General features: G+C 44.0%; 1 protein-coding gene across 1 annotated transcript in view; it reads left to right on the plus strand.

The window, feature by feature from the left end:
* med12 (mediator complex subunit 12) overlaps positions 1 to 20,867 on the plus strand; it is a 190,997-nt gene that overhangs the window by 60,150 nt on the left and 109,980 nt on the right. Inside the window, exons 10-13 of the mRNA XM_070882632.1 lie at positions 1,311 to 1,447; positions 3,404 to 3,535; positions 6,130 to 6,256; positions 6,657 to 6,886. Coding sequence (XP_070738733.1) covers positions 1,311 to 1,447; positions 3,404 to 3,535; positions 6,130 to 6,256; positions 6,657 to 6,886 — 626 coding nt within the window. The remainder of the gene's footprint in view (positions 1 to 1,310; positions 1,448 to 3,403; positions 3,536 to 6,129; positions 6,257 to 6,656; positions 6,887 to 20,867) is intronic.

A 20,867-nucleotide genomic window follows, 5' to 3' on the forward strand; every position in this document is an offset into this window, starting at 1 on the left:
TCCTAGCCAATTCACGCCTCATACCTTCAAAGTTACCCTTCTTTAAGTTCTGGACCATGGTCTCTGAATTAACTGTTTGATTCTCCATCCTAATGTAGAATTCCACCATATTATGGTCATTCTTCCCCAAGGGGCCTTGCACAACGAGATTGCTAATTAATCCCTCTCATTACACAACAGCCAGTCTAAGATGGCTTCCCCCCTATTTGGTTCCTCGACATATTGGTCTGGAAAACCATCCCTTCTGCACTCCAGGAAATCCTCCTCCACCTTATTGCTTCCAGTTTGGTTAGCCCAATCTATATGCATACTAAAGTCACCCATGATAACTGCTGCACTTTTATTGCATGCACCCCTAATTTCCTGTTTAATGCCCTCCCCAACATCACTACTACTGTTTGGAGGTCTGTACACAGCTCCCACTAACATTTTTTGCACTTTGGTGTTCTGCAGCTCTACCTACATAGATTCCACATCATCCAAGCTAATGTCCTTCCTAATTATTGCATTAATCTCCTCTTTAACCAGCAATGCTACCCCACCTCCTTTTCCTTTTATTCTATTCTTCCTGAATGTTGAATACCCTTAGATGTTGAGTTCCCAGCCCTGATCATCCTGGAGCCACGTCTCTGTAATCCCAATCAGAATCATATCTGTTAACATTTATTTGCACAGTTAATTCATCCACAAGTACTCCCAGGTCCCGCTGTACTGCGGCACTTTGCAATCTTTCTCCATTTAAATAATAACTTGCTCTTTGATTTTTTTTCTGCCAAAGTGCATTAACTCACACTTTCCAACGTTATACTCCATCTGCCAAATTTTTGCCCACTCACTTAGCCTATGTCCTTTTGCAGATTTTTTGTGTCCTCCTCACACATTGCTTTTCCTCCCATCTTTGTATCGTCAGCAAACTTGGCTACATTACACTCAGTTCCTTCTTCCAAGTGGTTAATATAGATTGTAAATACTTGGGGTCCCAGCACTGATCCCTGCGGCACCCCACTAGTTACTGGTTGCCAACCAGAGAATGAACCATTTATCCCGGCACTCTGTTTTCTGTAAGTTAGCCAATCCTCTATCCATGCTTATATATTACCCCCAATCCCGTAAACTTTCATGTTGTGTCGTAACCTTTTATGTGGCATTTATACTTGACAGTATATTGTGAATAATCATTGATGGTTGTGAAACAAAAATGTGTCTGTTTCAACTATGTTGTGACTACTAAATTCAGCAGATGCAGCATTTTGTAGTTTCTGTCGAAAACAATATGTTTGCATCTCATGGCACTGATTCTATTTGTACAGGTTTTACTATTGGACGTGTATTGCATACACTTGAGGTACTGGATAGCCACAGCTTTGAAAAATCCGATTTTAATAACTCATTGGATTCGTTGTACAACAGGATATTTGGATCAGGACAAAATAAGGATGGGCACGAGGTAGGTTTAATGACTTCACTAAATGAAGGTGACATTTCCTTTCTCGGGTACAATTTCACAGTTGCCAGCTGTCATTCTTGCCCATGTGACCATTTTACATGTATGAAACTGTTAATTATTGGACCTTGAGGGGAACAAAGCTTAGCTCTACCCTGTCCTCGTCCAAAATCCATGCATGCATGTTTTCTGGCAGGTGTCAGTGGGAAGTGATTAGGAGTGAGAAACCTGGCTGATTTCACTACCCTTTACCTTTGTCCAGGTGCAAGTTGTAAACTGGAACTGTTAAACAAGTGAAATGTTAATTTATAGACTGGTCAAATGCATCAAAAATAGAATCTTTGTTATTTACTTTTGTTACTGCAGTGTTATCACCGGCTACTGATAAACTTGGTTTAATTTATTCACAACTATTTAAAGATAAAGCAATGGCAGAAGCTTGTTTTCTATTCATCTCAGATTAGTCACTTACCTCCACCTTGGGAATCTGGATTGAAATTTAGCCCAGAGTTTGGTGGAATGAAAGTCTGCCCTATCTGCTGTCAGTAACTATTCCATGAGAAATGAGTTGTGGTAGTCCAAATAGTGGGCATGGACCAATAAGAGGAACAGTTCTGTTCTGACTAAGTGTCTGTACCCACAATATTCCTCCATTTTTTTCTCTTTTCACATGCTGACAGAAATGTTCATTTTCTGTTTAGATTTCTAATATTGCAGTTTCTTCAATTTATTTCTTGACCCTGGTTCAGCAATAATTGGCATTAAGTTGACAATTTCACTCTGTGTAGCCACAGAATGACTGATGTGGGAGTGAGAAATGTCACATTGATGCAGTGAAAGGGGCTGTTTTGAAGTTGGGGCTGAGGCAGAGAGTAGAGAGAACCTTAACTTTGCACCCAACCAAGTTATACTTTACCTGCAGGTGTTTGATGTTGATACTGGATGCTCAAAATATAAATTATTTTGTCACTCATTTTGATGAGTATGAAAATTCACAGACGATTAAAAGCATTTATGGTCTGATTCCCATATACATTTTCAGTTATTTATGCAATGAAAAACCCTCCTTAATACTGCTTGCCAAATGCAAGTTTCTTAAGGTCAAAGAATTTTATTGGCGATGTGGCCATCAGCTGTTGTTCCATTTCCAAAAATGTTATAACGTTTTTCACAATCTCCAAAAACCCTTTGTTGACAATATTCACTGCTGTTTATGTGAGCTGTTGATCATGTAATCTTGAACTTGCAATTTGGTTTTCACAAACCACTGCTGAGCTCATCAGTCATGATTTGTGTGGTTGTCCTGCTTGTTAAAGCTTGCTGAATACGTGACCTGTTTTCAGTTGTGCTTCATATCTCTCGTTATAATGGAGTTCAGTGAAATTCTGATCGCCCGATCGAGTTTTTATGTTGTTTTCTCCTTCTGAAGTTACTGATTCCTGCTCGGGTGTGGGCACCAGCATGATCAGCAGACTATTCAACAGTGGAGGGCATTTCAGCTATAGCTTAGCATATTCCTCACCTGTTGCACACATGTGTGCTTTGAACCACTAGACCCACTCTAGCTCAGTGAGACTGGTTCTCTTCCCCCCCCCCCCCCCCCCACCCACCCACCCGACTGCTGCTCAGAGGAGATATGGTAAATCCGCAGTGACTGGGGATGAAGCTTGGAATTTGCTGAGATGCACGATATGTAGCCACTTAACCAGCAAGAGAAATTCCCTCCCCTCCCACAATTTTCTAATTTAAAACCATCCACACACATTAGACAATGTAACATAACTCATCCTGTGATCTTCAATTCACTTATGAGTTCTTGTGCCTGATGTTACTACTCACTGCATGCCCTCTGAGTTGGTGGAGAGAAATGAGCTGATGCCCCATGAGGCCTTTTGTGTTTCTACTTCCAAGAAATCTATAAAATATTTTCTGTTGCATTTAATTTTTTTCCCTATCAAGATGTTGCCAGATGATGACGCAGTTATGACCTTGCTTTGTGAGTGGGCAGTGAGCTGCAAGCGTTCAGGCAGACACCGGGCCATGGTGGTGGCAAAACTATTGGAGAAGAGGCAAGCTGAAATCGAAGCCGAGGTAAAATATTTGCCCGTTGTCTCTGATTCCAGTTTTTTATTTGAGACTCTTATCTTTGTATACTGCTCTTCAGTTAAATCACAAGTGAGAAATATAATTTCCTCCATCAAAGTGTTGCTGCTTTGCACTCTGCTCATAGAAAGTGTGCTTATTGTAGGTTTAGATGGGCGGAGATACTTTCCACTTTTGTCTCGAAGTACTGTCTTTACCCTGTGTTCCAGCTGAGGCGGTCTGGATTTCATCACTGTGCCAGGTGAATTTAAATGTCTGATGCACTTTCAGTCAGCAGGTTTCTTGTTTAACTTAATAAAACCGATCATAAAGAATAATCCTTGTCCAACAATGGAGGTGATTAGGTGGGCAGGAGGGGTCCATAGTTGGACAGGCAGCAGTGGAGCCCCATGAAGACAGTGGAGTGATATAGCTCTTGGCAACAAGGAGAATGGTATGGTCAACCAAATCAAATGTTAGAGAGTTTGAGGCGGAAAGTACAGCTATTGCAATTTGTGACTTTGCCAGATCGCTGTTGTGAGCAGGGTGAAAGCCAGATCGAAGGGATTCGATCAGCAAATTTTGAGAGAAAGGGGCACGGAGCTGGGAATCAATAAAATGTTTGAGGATCTTACAGAAGAAAGGGAGGTTAGAGATGAGTTGGGTGGCTTTTTGAATAGGGTGGTTGACGGTGGTTTTGCAGAAAGAGGATGGGGCTTGGGCAAAGGGAGCCAAGTGTTGAGTGGCCAGTAATTGCGTTAGAATCATAGAATGGTTACAGCACGGAAGAAGGCCATTCGGCCCCTCGAGCCCGTGCCGGCTCTCTGCAAGAGCACTTCAGCTAGTCCCACTCTCCCACTCTTTCCCCGTAGCCCTGCAATTTTTTTTCTTTCAGGTACTTATCCAACTCCCTTTTGTAAGCCGTGATTGAGTCTGCCTCCACTACCCTTTCAGACAGTGCATTCCAGATCCTAAACACATGCTGTGCAAAAAATGTTTTTTATTATGTCGCCTTTGGTTCTTTTGCCAATCACCTTAAATCTGTGTCCTCTGGTTCATAACCCTTCTGCCACTGGGAACAGTTTCCCTCTATCTAATCTGGCCAGACCCCTCATCAAATGAACACCTCGATCAAATCTCCTCTCAATCTTCTCTGCTTTAAGAACAACCCCAGCATTTTAAGTCTATCCACATAACTGAAATTCCATATCCCTGTAACCATTCTCATAAATCTTTTCTGCGCCCTCTCTAAGGCCTTCACATCCTTCCAAAAGGGCGGTGCCCAGAATTGGACACAATACGCCAGTTGAGGCCGCACCAGTGTTTTATACAGGTTCATCATAATTTCCACATTTTTGTACTCTTATACTTCTATTCATGAAGCCCAGGATCCCGTATGCTTTTTTTAACCGCTTTCACAATCTTCCCTGCCACCTTCATGTTCTCTGCTGCCTTGAAAAATATATGTATTTCCTTTATGTTTGTGGTTTGAGAGTCCAAGGAAATTAACACGTTATACAACTATTGTTAAGATCAGCACTCCTAGGTCAAGCTTGCTACATTTAATCTATGCTGTACTCAATGTATGGAATAGATAAAGCTCCATCTACTCTGTCCCACCCAGCGCTCTCCATTTAGAAATCCATACAGAAATTCCCTCTTCTCTGCATATGCTGAGACTATTCATGCAATCTGAGTGGGGTATTCTTCACTGCAGCAATGTGACATTTTCACTTCCTCTACCAGCCATCCTGCTTTCATTTTCTACACCAGTCATTCTCATCTTTTAATGAGACGGATAACAACTCTGAATTGCATGGAGTCCTGTGATGTGAACTCTAGAATTGCGCTGGTGTTGCCTGCTTTCATGTAATTATGGCAGGATATAGGTTTTTCAGTGCAATTAAGAGTCCACTTGGGTCATTTGGTAGCATTCTCTCCTTCCGAGTCAGAAGTTTGTCAGTTCATCAAGTCCCACTCCTGGACTTGAGCACATCATCTAAGTTGGCTCTTCAGTGCAATACCTGCCGTGCTGCAATGTTGGTGGTGTTTTCGGGATGAGATGTTAAACTGAGACTCCATTTGTCTGATGGGTTATCCTAACCAACATTCCTTCCTCAACCAACACCACCAAAAATAGTCTAGTCATTCATTCATTTGTTATTTGTGGGACCTTTCTGTGTGCAAATTGGTTTCCATGTTTGTCCACATAACAGTAATGCCTGCACTTCAAAAAGTAATCCATTGGTTTTAAAATGCGTTGGGACATTCTGAGGACATGATAACGTGCTTTAAAAATTGAATTTTCCTTTTTCTTTCCTGATCTAATAAGTTCCCAACTTCAGCTGAGGGAGTTGGTGTTATCTTTAGGCATGTCTGTTCTCTTGCAAGGATAGTGTGAAATTTGAGGTGGAGAGCAAAAAACTAAGGAAGAAAAAATATAATTTAACCTTTTTTGAAAAAGAAAATCTGAGGTGACACCCAACTTGCAATATGAAAATGTGCTGTGAATTAGCATCAATTTAATTTTTACCTTTCTCTGCTGTATGTTTCTGTGAGTCTAGTAATATTTATAACCTGTTGCGTTCTTTACTTTTCTCCAGAGGTGTGGTGAATCAGAGGTGGTCGATGAGAAGGGATCTGTCTCATCCGGCTCGCTCACCAGTGCAGGCATTCCTGTTTTCCAGGATGTGTTGCTTCAATTTCTGGATACCCAAGCTCCAATGCTGAGTAAGTGTTTTGCAGAGAGAAGTTACAGGAGTACAGTCTCGTTGCAAGTACAACTTTTATGCTCAATTTCCTTCTGACTGTTCAGTGGTCTATGCTATATTCTCAGTAATATGACTAATCCCTTGCTATTCCTCAGCTCAAACCAAAGAGATTCTCCTTGGACCACTTCTATTTAAATCATTATATGGTAGTCCCTAGGAAATACATCTACTCATCTTAAAAGTTGTCGACTTAGGAATTTTTTTCAAACCTGTTTTATCCTTTGGCTCCCCCCTCCCTTCTGCAGTGTCAGTGCTCGGGAGTTACATATAATCCACAGGTTGCAGTTTGGACATCCTTGGTTAGAGCACAGATTAACAATTAATTTGCTGCCCTTGACCATTCCTTAATTGTTTTCCAGCTGATCCCACTAGTGAAAGTGAAAAGGCTGAATTTGCCAACTTGGTACTCCTATTCTGTGAGCTGATCCGCCATGACGTTTTCTCACACAATGTCTACATGTGCACACTGATATCCCGAGGAGACCTGTCATCAGAGCAGCATGTGCCCAGACTACGCTCACCCGTTGATGATGCAGTGGAAGAGCAGGATCGAAAGGAGCAGGAAGGAAATAACAGCGTGAAGCTGGAGGTAAGGGGAAAAACAGACAATGTTGGGATAGATTTCTTTGCAAAATAATTTCCTGTCCTCTAATTTGAGGAATTCTTTGAGCCACACTCTTTGTGTTGGGCATGGTGCCACCTAATGGGGTGTTGCCAGTTGAGCTGGAATATCTGGTGGCTATTGCACACAGCTTGATGTTGAGTGGATGTATTTGTAAATACCCGAGTGGAGACAGATAATGGAAGATGAGTGACAAAAAAATCTGCAAAAGGATATAGAGAGGCTAAGTGAGTGGGCAAAAATTTGGCAAATGGAGTATAATGTTGGAAAGTGTGAGTTTATGCACTTTGGCAGAAAAAAATCAAAGAGCATGTTATTATTTAAATGGAGAAAGATTGCAAAGTGCCGCAGTACAGCGGGACCTGGGGGTACTTGTGCATGAAACACAGAAGGATGTTCTGCAGGTACAGCAAGTGATCAGGAAGGCCAATGGTATCTTGGCCTTTATTTCAAAGGGGATGGAGTATAAAAGCAGGGAAGTCTTACTACAGCTATAATAAGGTATTGGTGAGGCCACACCTGGAATACTGCGTGCAGTTTTGGTTTCCATATTTACGAAAGGATATACTTGCTTTTGAGGCAGTTCAGAGAAGGTTCACTAGGTTGATTCCGAGGATGAGGGGTTGACATGAGGAAAGGTTGAGTAGGTTGGGCCTCTACTCATTGGAATTCAGATGAATGAGAGGTGATCTTATCGAAACGTATAAGATTATGTGGGGGCTTGACAAGGTGGATGCAGAGAGGATGTTTCCACTGATGGGGGAGACTAGAACTGGAGGGCATGATCTTAGAATAAGGGGCCGCCCATTTAAAACTGAGATGAGGAGAAATTTCTTCTGAGGGTTGTAAATCTGTGGAATTTGCTGCCTCAGAGAGCTGTGGAAGCTGGGACATTGAATAAATTTAAGACAGAAATAGACAGTTTCTTAAACGATAAGGGGAGCAGGCAGGGAAGTGGAGCTGAATCCATGATGAGATCAGCCATGATCTTATTGAATGGCGGAGCAGGCTCGAAGGGCCATATGGCCTACTCCTGTTCCTATTTCTTATGTTCTTATGTTCTTATGGCAGGGTGGTGTCTGACCAGGCTCATCTTTTCACTGTCCAGATTGAGGTATGAAATCCACAAGTGGGGATGGGGGAGGGGACATGGAGAGTTGAATTTCGAATTGGCATGGATGGAGCTTTATTGGCTAACTTTCCTCAGGGAGCAGTGTGTACTCTGTTAAACGCCTGGCAGCATGTACGACTTACTTGGACACTGGTGCACCAATTTGTTCCTTGGTTATTCATGATTTAAACAAGTGGGACCTGCCCCTGTGAAAGGAGACTCTGCACTGGAAACTCTGCCAACGTGCATTTGTTAATAATTTGGTCTGGAGGCGCTTAAACATAGTCATGGGTTTCCTTGTGTGATAAGCATCCGGCTGAAGAAAATTACATTAGTTGCTGATCACGTGAAACCATATTAAAAAAACTCTGAATGTTTTAATAGTTAATGGAGTTTTCAAAATTTTAAATTCAGGGTCAGAAACAAAACAGCAGAACAATTAGCTGAAACAAGTTCAAACAAAGAAAATTAAAAGTTTCCTTAAAAAGTTTGATCCAGAAAACCATGGTATAGATTCTCAAAAGTCCTATCTGAGTACCTTCTGGTGCCTCTGATTTATCTGTTCCAAATGTTCCTGTCAATTGGTATTGTTTGTATCCACAAAAGCAGATCAAAGACTCTTTCATAACGTCCTCCTTTAAGTTGCAATCGGGGCTTATCACGCTGGCTCTTACTTTAACTGATTCTTTCTAGAAACTATGGAACTCTTTATTTCCTCAATTTTCCTTTTCTGCTACAATCTTTAAAACCCAAATGTGGTATCACCTAATCATTATTTCCTGATTTACCTTTTTTAAAAAACTTTTTAACCCTCGAACAATGTAAATGCTGGAGAACAGCACAGAGGCCAGTTTGGCATGTGCAAATGAACCCAAATTAAGTGTGAAAACATCTTTAATTAATTGATGGTTATTTTAACACCTACCTGGCTATGTGTGTACCCACTTCAGGACTACTTATTTTCTTCCAGAATTTTTTCTGTGCAGTTTTTAAAAGCAGAGCCGTGCTGTGTCAACAATGTGTTTCTCATACAGCAGCCATCAATCAGAGCTTTCATTATTCTAACTTTGACATGGAAATGGTGCAATCTTGAACTTGGAACTTCTGAGGGCTTACTTGGTTGGTTCCCAAGACCAGCAGAACTGTGGACAGTGATTAGGAGCTGGCACAGAACAACGGAACAGAGTGCTTGCAATCAGTTTTTTTTTTTTATCCAAAAGGCAGCTTCTAGTTTTAAGTAAGAGCTGTCTTTTTTTTCCTCCCAACTTTCACCCCACCTCTGCTGACTGCTGAACCTTGCTGGGGTACAATTCCACAGTGCTAGCCCCAATACATTCCACAAGTATTCATTTCAGTCTAGAAAGTAAGTATTTAACTTACTTTCGCAACCAACCCTGATTTCTGTTTTTACCCGACATTCTCATTTACACTTGCTATCAGGGATTGGTGTAGAGTGATCAGGAATGGAAATCCTAACTTTTTATTGCCCTGCAGCAGCTCAGGAACACTGAGGGCAAATGCAGCACCTCCACCACCACCACCACCACCACCACCCTAGTTGAGATTGCTTAACATCACAGACCAGAGATTGACCTTTGATTTTTTTTTTCTACTCACACCTTGCCAAATGAACCTTTTGTCTTAAAAATAACACATTTGAATGTCATGTTGTAGGTTGAAACGGGGTTGATTTTCTACTGTGCCTCCCACTATCCATTATGATTGTAAATAGAGGGCCAGTGACTTATCACATGGGTGAGCCAAAATCACTTGGAGAGTCATTGCTGTTGTGTATCTTTAGCTGAAGAGTGACATAGGTGAATAACTGAGAACAGGGACAATATGGCCTAGTGATACCTATAGAGAAAAAAATGAGGTGACCAAAATAGTGATTTCATGCCCTTGTAACACATACAAAACAAAATAAGGATGCTACAAAAATCCTGCATACTTCTTTTCCAGGCCCTGTAAATCTTTTAGCTCTGGTGGATCTGTCCTGTAGTCAGACCAATATTAGCGAAAACTCTACAGTACTAACTTTACTTAGCTAATCATCATTACTAGTGTTGTGCTCTTAAAATCTTCTGGTTTTCATTCTAACAGTGTGTCTAGTGTAATAACGTACCCAGTTCTTCAAAATGCAAAGTCAGGGTATTGTTCAAGTGTGGGTTCATGTCAAAAAACACCTCCTGTAACAAGTTCCTGATATCACACACTGAGCTTTTTGGGGGAAGGTAGGGGAAGGGGTTGAGAACACTGAATGGAGCCCAGGTGCTTCACTGCTGCAACAGGACATGGGGTAATGCCTTTTGGTGCTGCTTTATTTTCAGCTGCTAGTGTTTTCCCAGGATCACACCGCTCTAGCTCAGTTGCAAGACTGATCCAAAGTGCCAGTCCCTATTGAAATGAATGGAGCCAGGCAGAGGCACACACAGCACCTCCCCATTACTGATGTTATCAGAGCAACTGAAGGGGGTAAATCAGGCAGAAATGGTCATTCTCGGAAGTTAGTCACATTTTGTAATTGATCACACACAGTTCTCAAAAATATTTTACTCTGAGAAAAATTGGAGTGTACTTCAAACAGGAAAAAGCTCTCCAAAACTTTACTTTCCCAGTTCTCAGTGAGTAGTGAATTAGAACACTTGAATAGTTAAGGACAGGAAAGGACCATTTTTGGCCTGCTGAAGTTCATTCCTCCAGCATTCCAGCTTTCCCAATCTAACATCCAGTTGTGTTTGAATGTCCGTAAAGTCTGCATCTCTCGTTTTGTTTGGCAGATTATTTCAGACATCCCTTTGGATAAATAAGTTTCTTCTGACATCTGATCTAAATGTATTTGTCACTAGCTTATACTTATGGCCTCTAGCCCTACAGTCCTGCCTTATTTATCAGCAGTTTATTATTTTATATCATCATCTTATAATTTAAATGGAGAAAAATTGCAAAGTACTGCAGTAAGAGGGACCTGGGGATCCTTCTGCATGAAACACAAAGTTAGTATGCAGGTACAGCGAGTAATCAGGAAGGCAAATGGAATGTTGGCCTTTATTGCAAGGGGGATGGAGTATAAAAGCAGAGAAGTCCTGCTACAACTGTACAAGGTATTGGTGAGGCCACACCTGTAGTACTGCATCCAGTTTTGGTTTCCGTATTTAAGGAGGGATATACTTGCATTGGAGGCGGTTCAGAGAAGGTTCACTTGGTTGATTCCGGAGATGAGGGGATTGACTTACGAAGATAGGTTGAGTAGGTTGGGCCTATACACATTGGAGTTCAGAAGAATGAGAGGTGATCTTATTGAAACATATAAGATAATGAGGGGGCTCGACAAGGTGGATGCAGGGAGGATATTTCCACTCATAGGGGAAACTAAAACTAGGGGACCTAGTCTCAGAATAAGGGACCGCCCACTTAAAACTGAGCTGAGGAGGAATTTCTTCTCTGAGGGTTGTAAATCTATGGAATTCTCTGCCCCAGAGAGCTGTGGAGGCTGGGTCATTGAATATATTTAAGGTGGAGGTAGACAGATTTTTGAGCGATAAGGGAATAAAGGATTATGGGGAGCGTGCAGGGAAGTGGAGCTAAGTCCATGATCGGATCAGCCATGATCTTATTAAATGGCGGAGCAGGCTCGAGGGGCTTTCTTATGTTCTTATGCTAGGCAGTCCCTCGGAGTCGAGGATGACTTGCTTCCACACTAATGAGTTCTCTGGTGACTGATGAGTCCAATGTGGGACCTGCAGTCTCTGTCACAGGTGGGACAGACAGTTGTTAAGGGAAAGGATGGGTGGGACTGGTTTGCTGCACGCTCCTTCCGCTGCCTGCGCTTGGTTTCTGCATGCTCTCGGCGATGAGACTCGAGGTGCTCAGCGCCCTCCCAGATGCACTTCCTCCACTTAGGGCGGTCTTTGGCCAGGGGCTCCCAGGTGTCGGTGGGGATATTGCATTTTATCAAGGAGGCTTTGAGGGTGTCCTTGAAAAGTTTCCTCTGCCCACCTTGGGCTAGTATCGGGCATGCGGACGAGGTGGCCTGTCCATCGGAGCTGATCGAGCATTGAACACTGACGTTGGTGCACCTATCCTGCCAATGGATTTGCAGGATCTTGTGGAGGCAGCGTTGGTGGTACTTCTCCAGTGCTTTGAGGTGCCTGTTGTACATTGTCCATGTCTCTGAAGCATATAGGAGGGCGGGTATCACTCCTGCTCTGTAGACCATGAGCTTGATGCCAGGTTTGAGGTCATGGTCTTCAAACACCCTCTTCCTCAGGTGACCGAAGGCTGCATGGCACACTGAAGGCGGTGTTGGACTTCCTCATCGATGTCTGCCCTTGTTGACGGCAGGCTCCCGAGGTATGGAAAATGGTCCACGTTGTCCAAGGCCTTGTCATGGATCTTGATAATCGGGGGGCAGTACTGTGTGGCGGGGGCAGGTTGGTATAGAATCTTTGTCTTAAGGATGTTTAATGTAAGACCCATTCTTTCGTACGCTTCGGTGAAGGTGTTGACGATGCTTTGAAGTTCGACCTCCGAGTGTGCGCAGACGCAAGCATCATCTGCATACTGTAATTCAATGACCGAGGATGGGACAACCTTCGATCTGGACTGCAGGCGACGGAGATTGAACAATTTCCCGTGTGTTCTGTAGATTAGCTCCACTCCAGCAGGAAGCTTATTGAGGGTGAGATGGAGCATTGCAGTAAGGAAGATCGAGAAGAGCGTTGGTGCAATGACACAGCCTTGCTTGACCCCGGTCCACACGTGTATTGGGTCTGTGGTGGATCCGTTGGTTAGGATCACGGCTTGCATGTCATCGTGAATCAGGCAGTGGATGGTGACGAATGTTTGGGGCAACCAAATTATTTTATGTACTTCATCAAGAATTCCCCCCATATTGCCCGTTCCTAGTTGCCCTCGACAAAGTGGTGGTATGAATTGCTGCACTCTATGTGGTGAAGGTACTCCCGCAATGCTGTTAGATGGGGAATTCCAGGATATTGACCCAGTGATGATATGTCCAAGTCGGGATGCTGTGTGACTTGGGTATATTTTTTCTCTAGGCTGCAGAGCTTGAGCTTTGTTAATTTTTCCTCGTAGCCAAGCTCAGTGGTTTATAGCTTGCACAAAAAAAGGACAGAATTACAGAACATGGTCCTTAAAATCTTAGTAGAAATCTGGGATTCCTATATAATACTGGAATTTGACAATCAGTTTCTCTAAAATGGTTGCCCATCTCAGCTCAAACTTACAATTGGATTAATCTTTGTCATCGTTCTTGTGACTTGTGATACTATACTTTTATAATACCTTTCACATTACATGCTCCTTTCTCTCTTTCACAGTGTCTTTCACTTATTAATGTTTTAATTGCATTAAAAACAAATCTGCCAGGTTTTGAGTATTTGTACCAGGTAATTGCTAAATGATAGTGTAGATCCATGTGTTGCTTCTGCAGTCTTCAGCCATGCATTTCATTAATCTGACATCGAGGAACATGTGCTGTGTCATGACCTTACTGACTTCAAAGAATAGCAATCTGTGCATCTGCAGCAAAAATATTTCCATCTGTACAGTATTATGCAGTGGCAGTGCAGATGGATTGTCGTTTGTATTTAACAGACCAAGATCGAATGTAGCAATACAATACCATCTATTCCGAGTAGAGCTGATGCTATAAGTTGAATTCTACACTTGTGAATGCTACATTTAAAGATTTCTATTGGCTTGTGTTTTTTTAAATTGTCTTTCTGATTAATTTATATATTTACTTAACTTCATTTTTTTCTTACTTCCTTTTGCTGTCCAAATCTTAGCTCAGTTGTAGTGCTCTCAACTTTGAGTTAAAAGTTTTGGGTTTAGGCCCCAACCAAGGTTTGACCATGTCCAGTGCAATCCTGAGGGAATGCCGCATTGTCAGATATGCCACTCGTTGGATGAGATGTTAAACTGAGGCCCTGTATGTTGTTTGGATATTAAAGATCCCAGGGCACTGTTTGAAGAAATTCAGTGAGTTCTGTTGCTTTAGCCAACAGTTTTCCCTCAGCCAATACCACAAAAACAGATCAGCTGCTCATTTATTTTATTGCTCTTGTGGAATCCTGCTGTGTGCAAAATGGCTACCATATTTAGCTACATAGTAACCATCATTGCACTTCCAATTCAAGGTATGTGAAACACCTCTGAGATATTGTGAGAGAATATTCTAAGATACTGTAGAGTTACAAGTTTCTTGTTCTGTACCTTCCCCCCCCCCCCCCCCCCCCCCCAGCCCATCCTCCAATAGGAAAGGATTCTTTGATGCTCTGGGCTTCAAACTGTGAGCTAGCTATCAGTATTATATGTCATTCCATTTTCTTTCTCTCTCCCATTGCTAAATGATCATTGAGTTTGAATGGAAAATTATACTGCCAGACAACCTTGCGTGTCTAGTGACCGTCTATGGCAATGAAGCTTTTTTTTAAACAATTCTAAACTCTTGCAATCTCTTTTGAATTTTCTTGGTATGGTTCAAATACACTTTGCTTTGATCGCTAACTATTTATCAAAACAGTACTGTTGTTTATTTGCACACTCAGTGTATTTTGCACCTGCACATACATGGAGCATGACTTCAGCTTATCTGTTTCCTGTATTTCTGAAAGTATTGTGGTACTTTTTATATTATAGGTGATTATGTTGTTAGCAGACTCATCTGGGGATCTAGTGCCATCTTAGTAATGGGCTAACTGGTTGGCCTTTTTTCAAAAGTAACTTGCATAAAGACCTGGATTAAGCAGTGATTAGTAAATCTGGTACATGGCACTGGGATATCGCAATCTGCCCTTTACAGGTCCTTCTATTGGACTGGATTTGGATGTCGGTTTACAACGTATAAGGCTCAGATTTAGCATGTCTGCTGTTCCAAGATGCTATTTGAAGGCTGGATATGCAATCATGTATTCATACAGTCAGGACTCGGTCCCCACCACGATCAGGTTGCAGAGAGGTAATCAGCTGCTACTGAAGGTCTGCAACTTAAACCGATGGAATCTCTGTTGATAGGGTGGGGTCTAGTATATAACCATGTTATGATTATAAGGGTGTTGGCAGTGAATCACACCAGTTTGTGGTGAATCGTGTTACTTATCATGCCGCTAACGAGCTCCTGGTATCTGTGGTGCACCCGATGAAAGCGCATGCCTACTTGCATTAGTTTTCTAATGATCAACTATTGACTTTCCTCCTTGGTAAGAGCAGTGGACGAAAGTAAGAGGGGTTACTTTATGACCAAAGTGTCTCTTAATATGCTATGCCTAGAAATGGAAGTGCAGAACTAAGCCAACCTTCTGAGGCAGACTCAGTAATCTGATACCTGAGCTAAACAGGTCAGTGGTAATCCAGGATGTTGTTAAATGATTGATGGCCCTGTCACTTGGGACTGGAATTCTTTCCACATGGCTCCAGATGACCCACAAACCAATGCTGTAATGCGCAAGGTGGGTGTAGCTGGAAACATACTAATTTAATTGGTTGAACTCCAGCAGTAGCCCTGTGCACATTTGCACGCCCATTAGCGTTGGTTTTGTCAACCTCCACCTAAGCTCTCTGCATATATTTCAAGTGGAATGTGTAGTGTATGAATAAAGAGTCTGACCAGATACTGTGAGCTCAAAGTAAAGTGTGACCTTAGTCTCCAGAGTGCCTCTCCAGCCTGTGAGGCCTCCTTAAGTACAGGTGCTCCCAAGGGATCCCACTCCAGGGGATGAGCCCTCTGGTGGTTAAACAAGGTATTTACAGGTTTACATATATAATAACACTCTTTTTCCCCCCCCCCCCCCTCCCCCAAAAGTCAATGGTGTAACTATTTACAAGGTGAGTCGATCTGGGGCCTTTCTTTCCCTGGTTGATTGTCTCAGTGCAAATGCTGGTTTTGGTGAGTCGTTTGCTGGGCCCTCGCTGGGCTGCTGCACAGCTGGCCTTACTGGGCTGCCTGGTGTTATGAGTCCTGCTGGGCTGCTGCGGGTGATGGGTTTTGCTTGGTGGTCAACCGCTGTATCGGTTGCCACTGGTGTGTGTGTGTTGGGGGATCAAAAAAGGTAGGGTCGAATGTGGGTTGCTCTGGATAGTCCGTGAATCTGAGTTTGGTTTGGAGTCCATTTGAAAGTTTGACCCGAAACACCCTACTCCCCTCTTTGGCCACGACAGTGCCGGGAAGCCACTTGGGACCTTGTCCATAGTTCAAATACAGGATCATTAATCTCAATTTCGCCTGACACATTTGCGCTATCACGATATGTACTTTGTTGAAGCCGCCTGCTCTCGATTTGTTCGTGTAGATCAAGGTGGACTAACGAGAGCCTTGTCTTAAGTACCCTTTTCATGAGCAGTTCAGCGGGTGGAATCCCAGTGAGCGAGTGGGGTCTCGTGCGGTAACTAAGCAGGACTCTGGATAGGTGAGTCTGCAGCGAGCCTTCAGTTACCCTCTTCAAGCTCTGCTTGATTGTTTGCACTGCTCTCTCTGCCTGACCATTGGATGCTGGTTTGAACGGAGCAGATGTGACATGTTTGATCCCATTGCGGGTTATGAACTCTTTGAACTCGACACTGGTGAAACATGGCCGGTGTCACTCACAAGGACATCAGGCAGGCCGTTCGTGGCAAACATGGCCCGCAGGCTTTCAGTGGTGGCAGCGGACGTGCTGGCCAACATTATCTCACATTCAATCCATTTGGAGCATGCATCTACAACCACTAGGAACATTTTTCCCATGAACGGGCCTGCATAGTCGACGTGGACCCTAGACTATGGTTTGGAGGGCCAAGACCATAAACTTAATGACGCCTTCCTGGATGCATTGCTTAACTGTGAACATGTGTTACATTTGTGCACACAGGACTCTAAGTCTGCATCAACACCGGGCCACCACACGTGGATCTGGCTATTGCTTTCATCATTACAATGCCTGGGTGGGTACTTTGGAGATCACTAATGAAAGTGTCCCGGCCCTTTTTTGGTACCCCTACCCGATTGCCCCACAGAAGGCAATCTGCCTGTAAAGACATTTCATCTTTGCGCCGCTGGTACGACTTTATTTCTTCCTGCATTTGTAATGGGACACTGGACCAGCTCCCGTGAAGTACACAGTTTTTTTTACTAAGGACGGTAAGGGGTCCTGGCTCGTCCAGGTTCTAATCTGTAGGGCGGTAACAGGTGATTGCTCACTCTCGAATGCTTCCATTACCATAACTAAATCTACGGGCTGTGCCATCTCCACCTCCGTGGTGGGCAATGGCAGCCTACTGAGAGCATCGGCACAGTTTTCTGTGCCTGGCGTGTGGCAGATGGCATAGTTGTATGCGGACACCGTGAGCGCCCATCTCTGGCTGCGGGTCGATGCATTCGTATTTATCCCCTTGCTTTCCGAAAAGAGGGATATCAGTGGCTTATGGTCCGTTTCCAATTCGAATGTGAGCCCAACAGCTATTTTCTTTACCCCATCAACACACGCTAACGCTTCTTTTTCAATCATGCTGTAGGCTCTCTCAGCCTTAGACAGACTTCTGGATGCATAAGCAACCGGTTGCAATTTCCCAAATTCATTAGCTTGTTGCAACACACACCCGACATTGTATGATGCTAGTACCAAATGCTTACATGAATCATACAACACAAACTATTTGTTTGAGCACAACAGTTTTCTAGCTTTTACAAAGGCATTTTCTTGGCTTTTACCCCATACCCATTCATCTCTTTTATGCAGTAAAGCGTACAGTTTTTCTAACTGTGTGATGCGACCCTGTAAGAAGTTACCAAAGTAGTTCAGGAGTCCTGGAAACAACCGCAGCTCCGTCACGTTCTGTGGCCTCGGTGCGTTCTCGATTGCCTCCGTCTTCGAATCGGTGGGCCTGATGCCGTCCGCCATGATTCTTCTCCCCAGGGACTCCACTTCAGCACCAGAAAAATGCACTTTGAACGTTTACCTGAGCCCCGTGCAATTGAGCCGACTCAGAACCTCCTCCAGGTTCTGCAGATGCTTGACGGTGTCCCGACCTGTAACCAAGATGTCGTCCTGGAAAACCAAGTTACACGGGACCGACTTCAGTAAGCTTTCCATTTTTCTCTGGAATATTGCCGCGGCTGATCGAATCCCAAACGGGCATCTGTTGTAAATGAAGAGACCTTTGTGCCTGTTGATGCAGGTGAGGCCCTTCGATGATTCCTCCTGCACCTGCGTCATGTAGGCCGAGGTCAAGTCCAGCTTCGTGAATGTCTTTCCTCTCGCCAGCATCGCAAATAGGTCATCTGCCTTTGGTATGGGTATTGATCCTGCAGGGAGAAACGATTGATAGTTACTTTGTAATCACCACAGATTCTGACGGTGCCGTCTCCCTTGAGGACTGGAACAATCGGACTGGCCCACTCGTTGAGTTCGATCGGCGAAATGACACCCGCTCGTTGCAGCCGGTCCAGCTCGATCTCCACCCTCTCTCTCATCATGTATGGTACTGCTCTTGCCTTGTGATAGATGGGTCGCGCCTCCGGAATTAGGTGAGTCTGCACTTTTGCTCCTTGGAACTTCCCGATGCCTGGTTCGAACAGCGAAGGGAACTTGTTTAGGACCTGAGCACACGAAGTGTTGTCGACGGGTGAGAGCGCTCAGATGCCTTCCCAGTTCCAGCATATCTTTGCCAGCCAGCTCCTGCTGAGCGGCGTGGGACCATTGCCCGGCACCACCCAGAGTAGTAACTTGTGCACCGTACCATCGTAGGAGACCTTTACGGTAGCACTGCCGATTACGGGAATCGGTTCCTTTGTACAAGTTCTCAGTTTAGTGCTTTTGGGAGTCCGGACTGGCCTTGAGGCCTTGCTGCACCACAATTTATTGAAAGTCTTTTTGCTCATAATGGACTGGCTCACACCCGTTTCCAGCTCCATTGACACTGGGAGTCCATTTAATTCAACTTTCAGCATTATCGGGGGACACTTTGTGGTAAATGTGTGCACCCCGTATACCTCTTCCTCCTCGGTCTGAGGCTCTGGTTCATCATGATCCGCCGTGGATCCTCTGCAACATGGTGGTTTGCAGGATTAGCAGTTTTTGCAGCTCACCTGCACATGCGTTGGAGATGTCCCATTCTTCTACAGCCCTTGCAAACGTATCCTTTGAAGCGGCATGAATGGAAACGATGATCACCCCCGCAGCGCCAACAAGGTGTTAATGGCCTAGCATTCATCACCCTTGATGGTGGACTCTCCGACATCTGCGGACGTGCAGCTGCAGGTATGTGAGGTCTGCCCTGTATGTTACGATTCGAAAACACCATTACTTTGTTCACAGTACTTGTAGCAGCACTTGGTGGCGATGAACATCTGGGCTATCGCTATGGCTTTACTCAAGGTTGGGGTCTCTACAGTCAAAAGTTTGCGAAGTATTTACTTCATGGCCAATGCCAAGTACAAAGAAGTCACTGAGCATGTACTCCAAATGTCCTTCAAATTCGCAATGTCTTGCAAGGTGTCTTAGCTCGGCGACATAGCTCGCCACTTCCTGGCCTTCAGACCTCTTGCATGTGTAGAACTGGTACCTCGCCATCAGAACGCTTTCCTTTGGGTTAAGATGCTCCCGGACCAGTGTGCACAAATCATCATACAATTTCTCTGTGGGTTTCGCTGGAGCAAGCAGATTTTTCATGCAAACAGTGAGGAGAATTGCCCTTAGTTTGGCAGTGTTCGCTTCTCCTTCCAGCTCGTTGGCCGCGAAGTATTGATCAAGTCGCTCCACGAAGGTTTCCCAATTATCTCCCTCCGAAAGTTTCTCCAGGATGCCCACTGTTCTCTGCATCGTTGCAGTGGGGTTCGATATCTGTATCTCGTCACCAGTTGTAGTGTATGGATAAAGAGTCTGACCAGATACTTTGAGCTCAAAGTGTGACCGTAGTCTTTTATTGCAGGTCTCCAGAGTGCCTCTCCAGCCTGTGAGGCCTCCTTAAGTACAGGTGCTCCCAGGGGATCCCTTGGGACTCCAGGGGATGAGCCCTCTGGTGGTTAAACAAGGTATTTACAGGTTTCCATATATAACAGAATGTGTCTCCGGGGGAGAGAATGTGCACTCCATACCATACAAACCGAATAATTAAAAAAAAAATTAAGTTAATGCTTGGGTTGTGGGTGTTGCTAGCAAGGCCAGCATTTATTGCCCATCCCTAGTTGCGCTCGAGAAGTTGGTGGTGTGCTGACTTCTTGAAACATTGTAGTCCATGTGTAGACAGTGTTCCACAATTGTCATGTAGGACGTTCCAGGATTTTGACGCACCGACAATGAAGGAATGGTGATACACGTCCAAGTCAGGATGGTGTGTGACTTGGAGGGAAACTTGGAGGTGATGGTGTACTCATGCACCTGCTGCTCTTCTTCTCAATGGTGGAGGTTGTGGGTTTGGGAGGTGCTGCCAAAGAAGACTTGGCAAGTTGCTGCAGTACATCCGATAGATAGTACACACTGCAGTCATCGAACACTGGTGGTGACGTGTGGGTGGATGTTTAGGCTAATTGGTGAATCAAGCAGACTTTGTCCTGGATGGTGTTTAGCTTCTTGAGCGATCGACCGGGTTGGATTTGTCCTGTTCTTTTATGGACAGGATCTATCTGGGCAATTTTCCATATTGTTAGGCAGATGCCAATATTATAGCTATACCGTAGGGGTGTAACTAGTTCTGGTGTACATACAGCTGGGATATTATTGGGGCCCATAGCCTTTGCTATTCCCAGTCAGCCATTTTCTTGTCACGTGGACTGAATCAAATTGGCTGAAAACTGACATCTGTGATGGCTAGGAGATGTCCATGAAGGATCATCCA

This window comes from Pristiophorus japonicus, chromosome 6 (genome assembly GCF_044704955.1).
Source record: "Pristiophorus japonicus isolate sPriJap1 chromosome 6, sPriJap1.hap1, whole genome shotgun sequence".
Taxonomy (NCBI): domain Eukaryota; kingdom Metazoa; phylum Chordata; class Chondrichthyes; family Pristiophoridae; genus Pristiophorus; species Pristiophorus japonicus.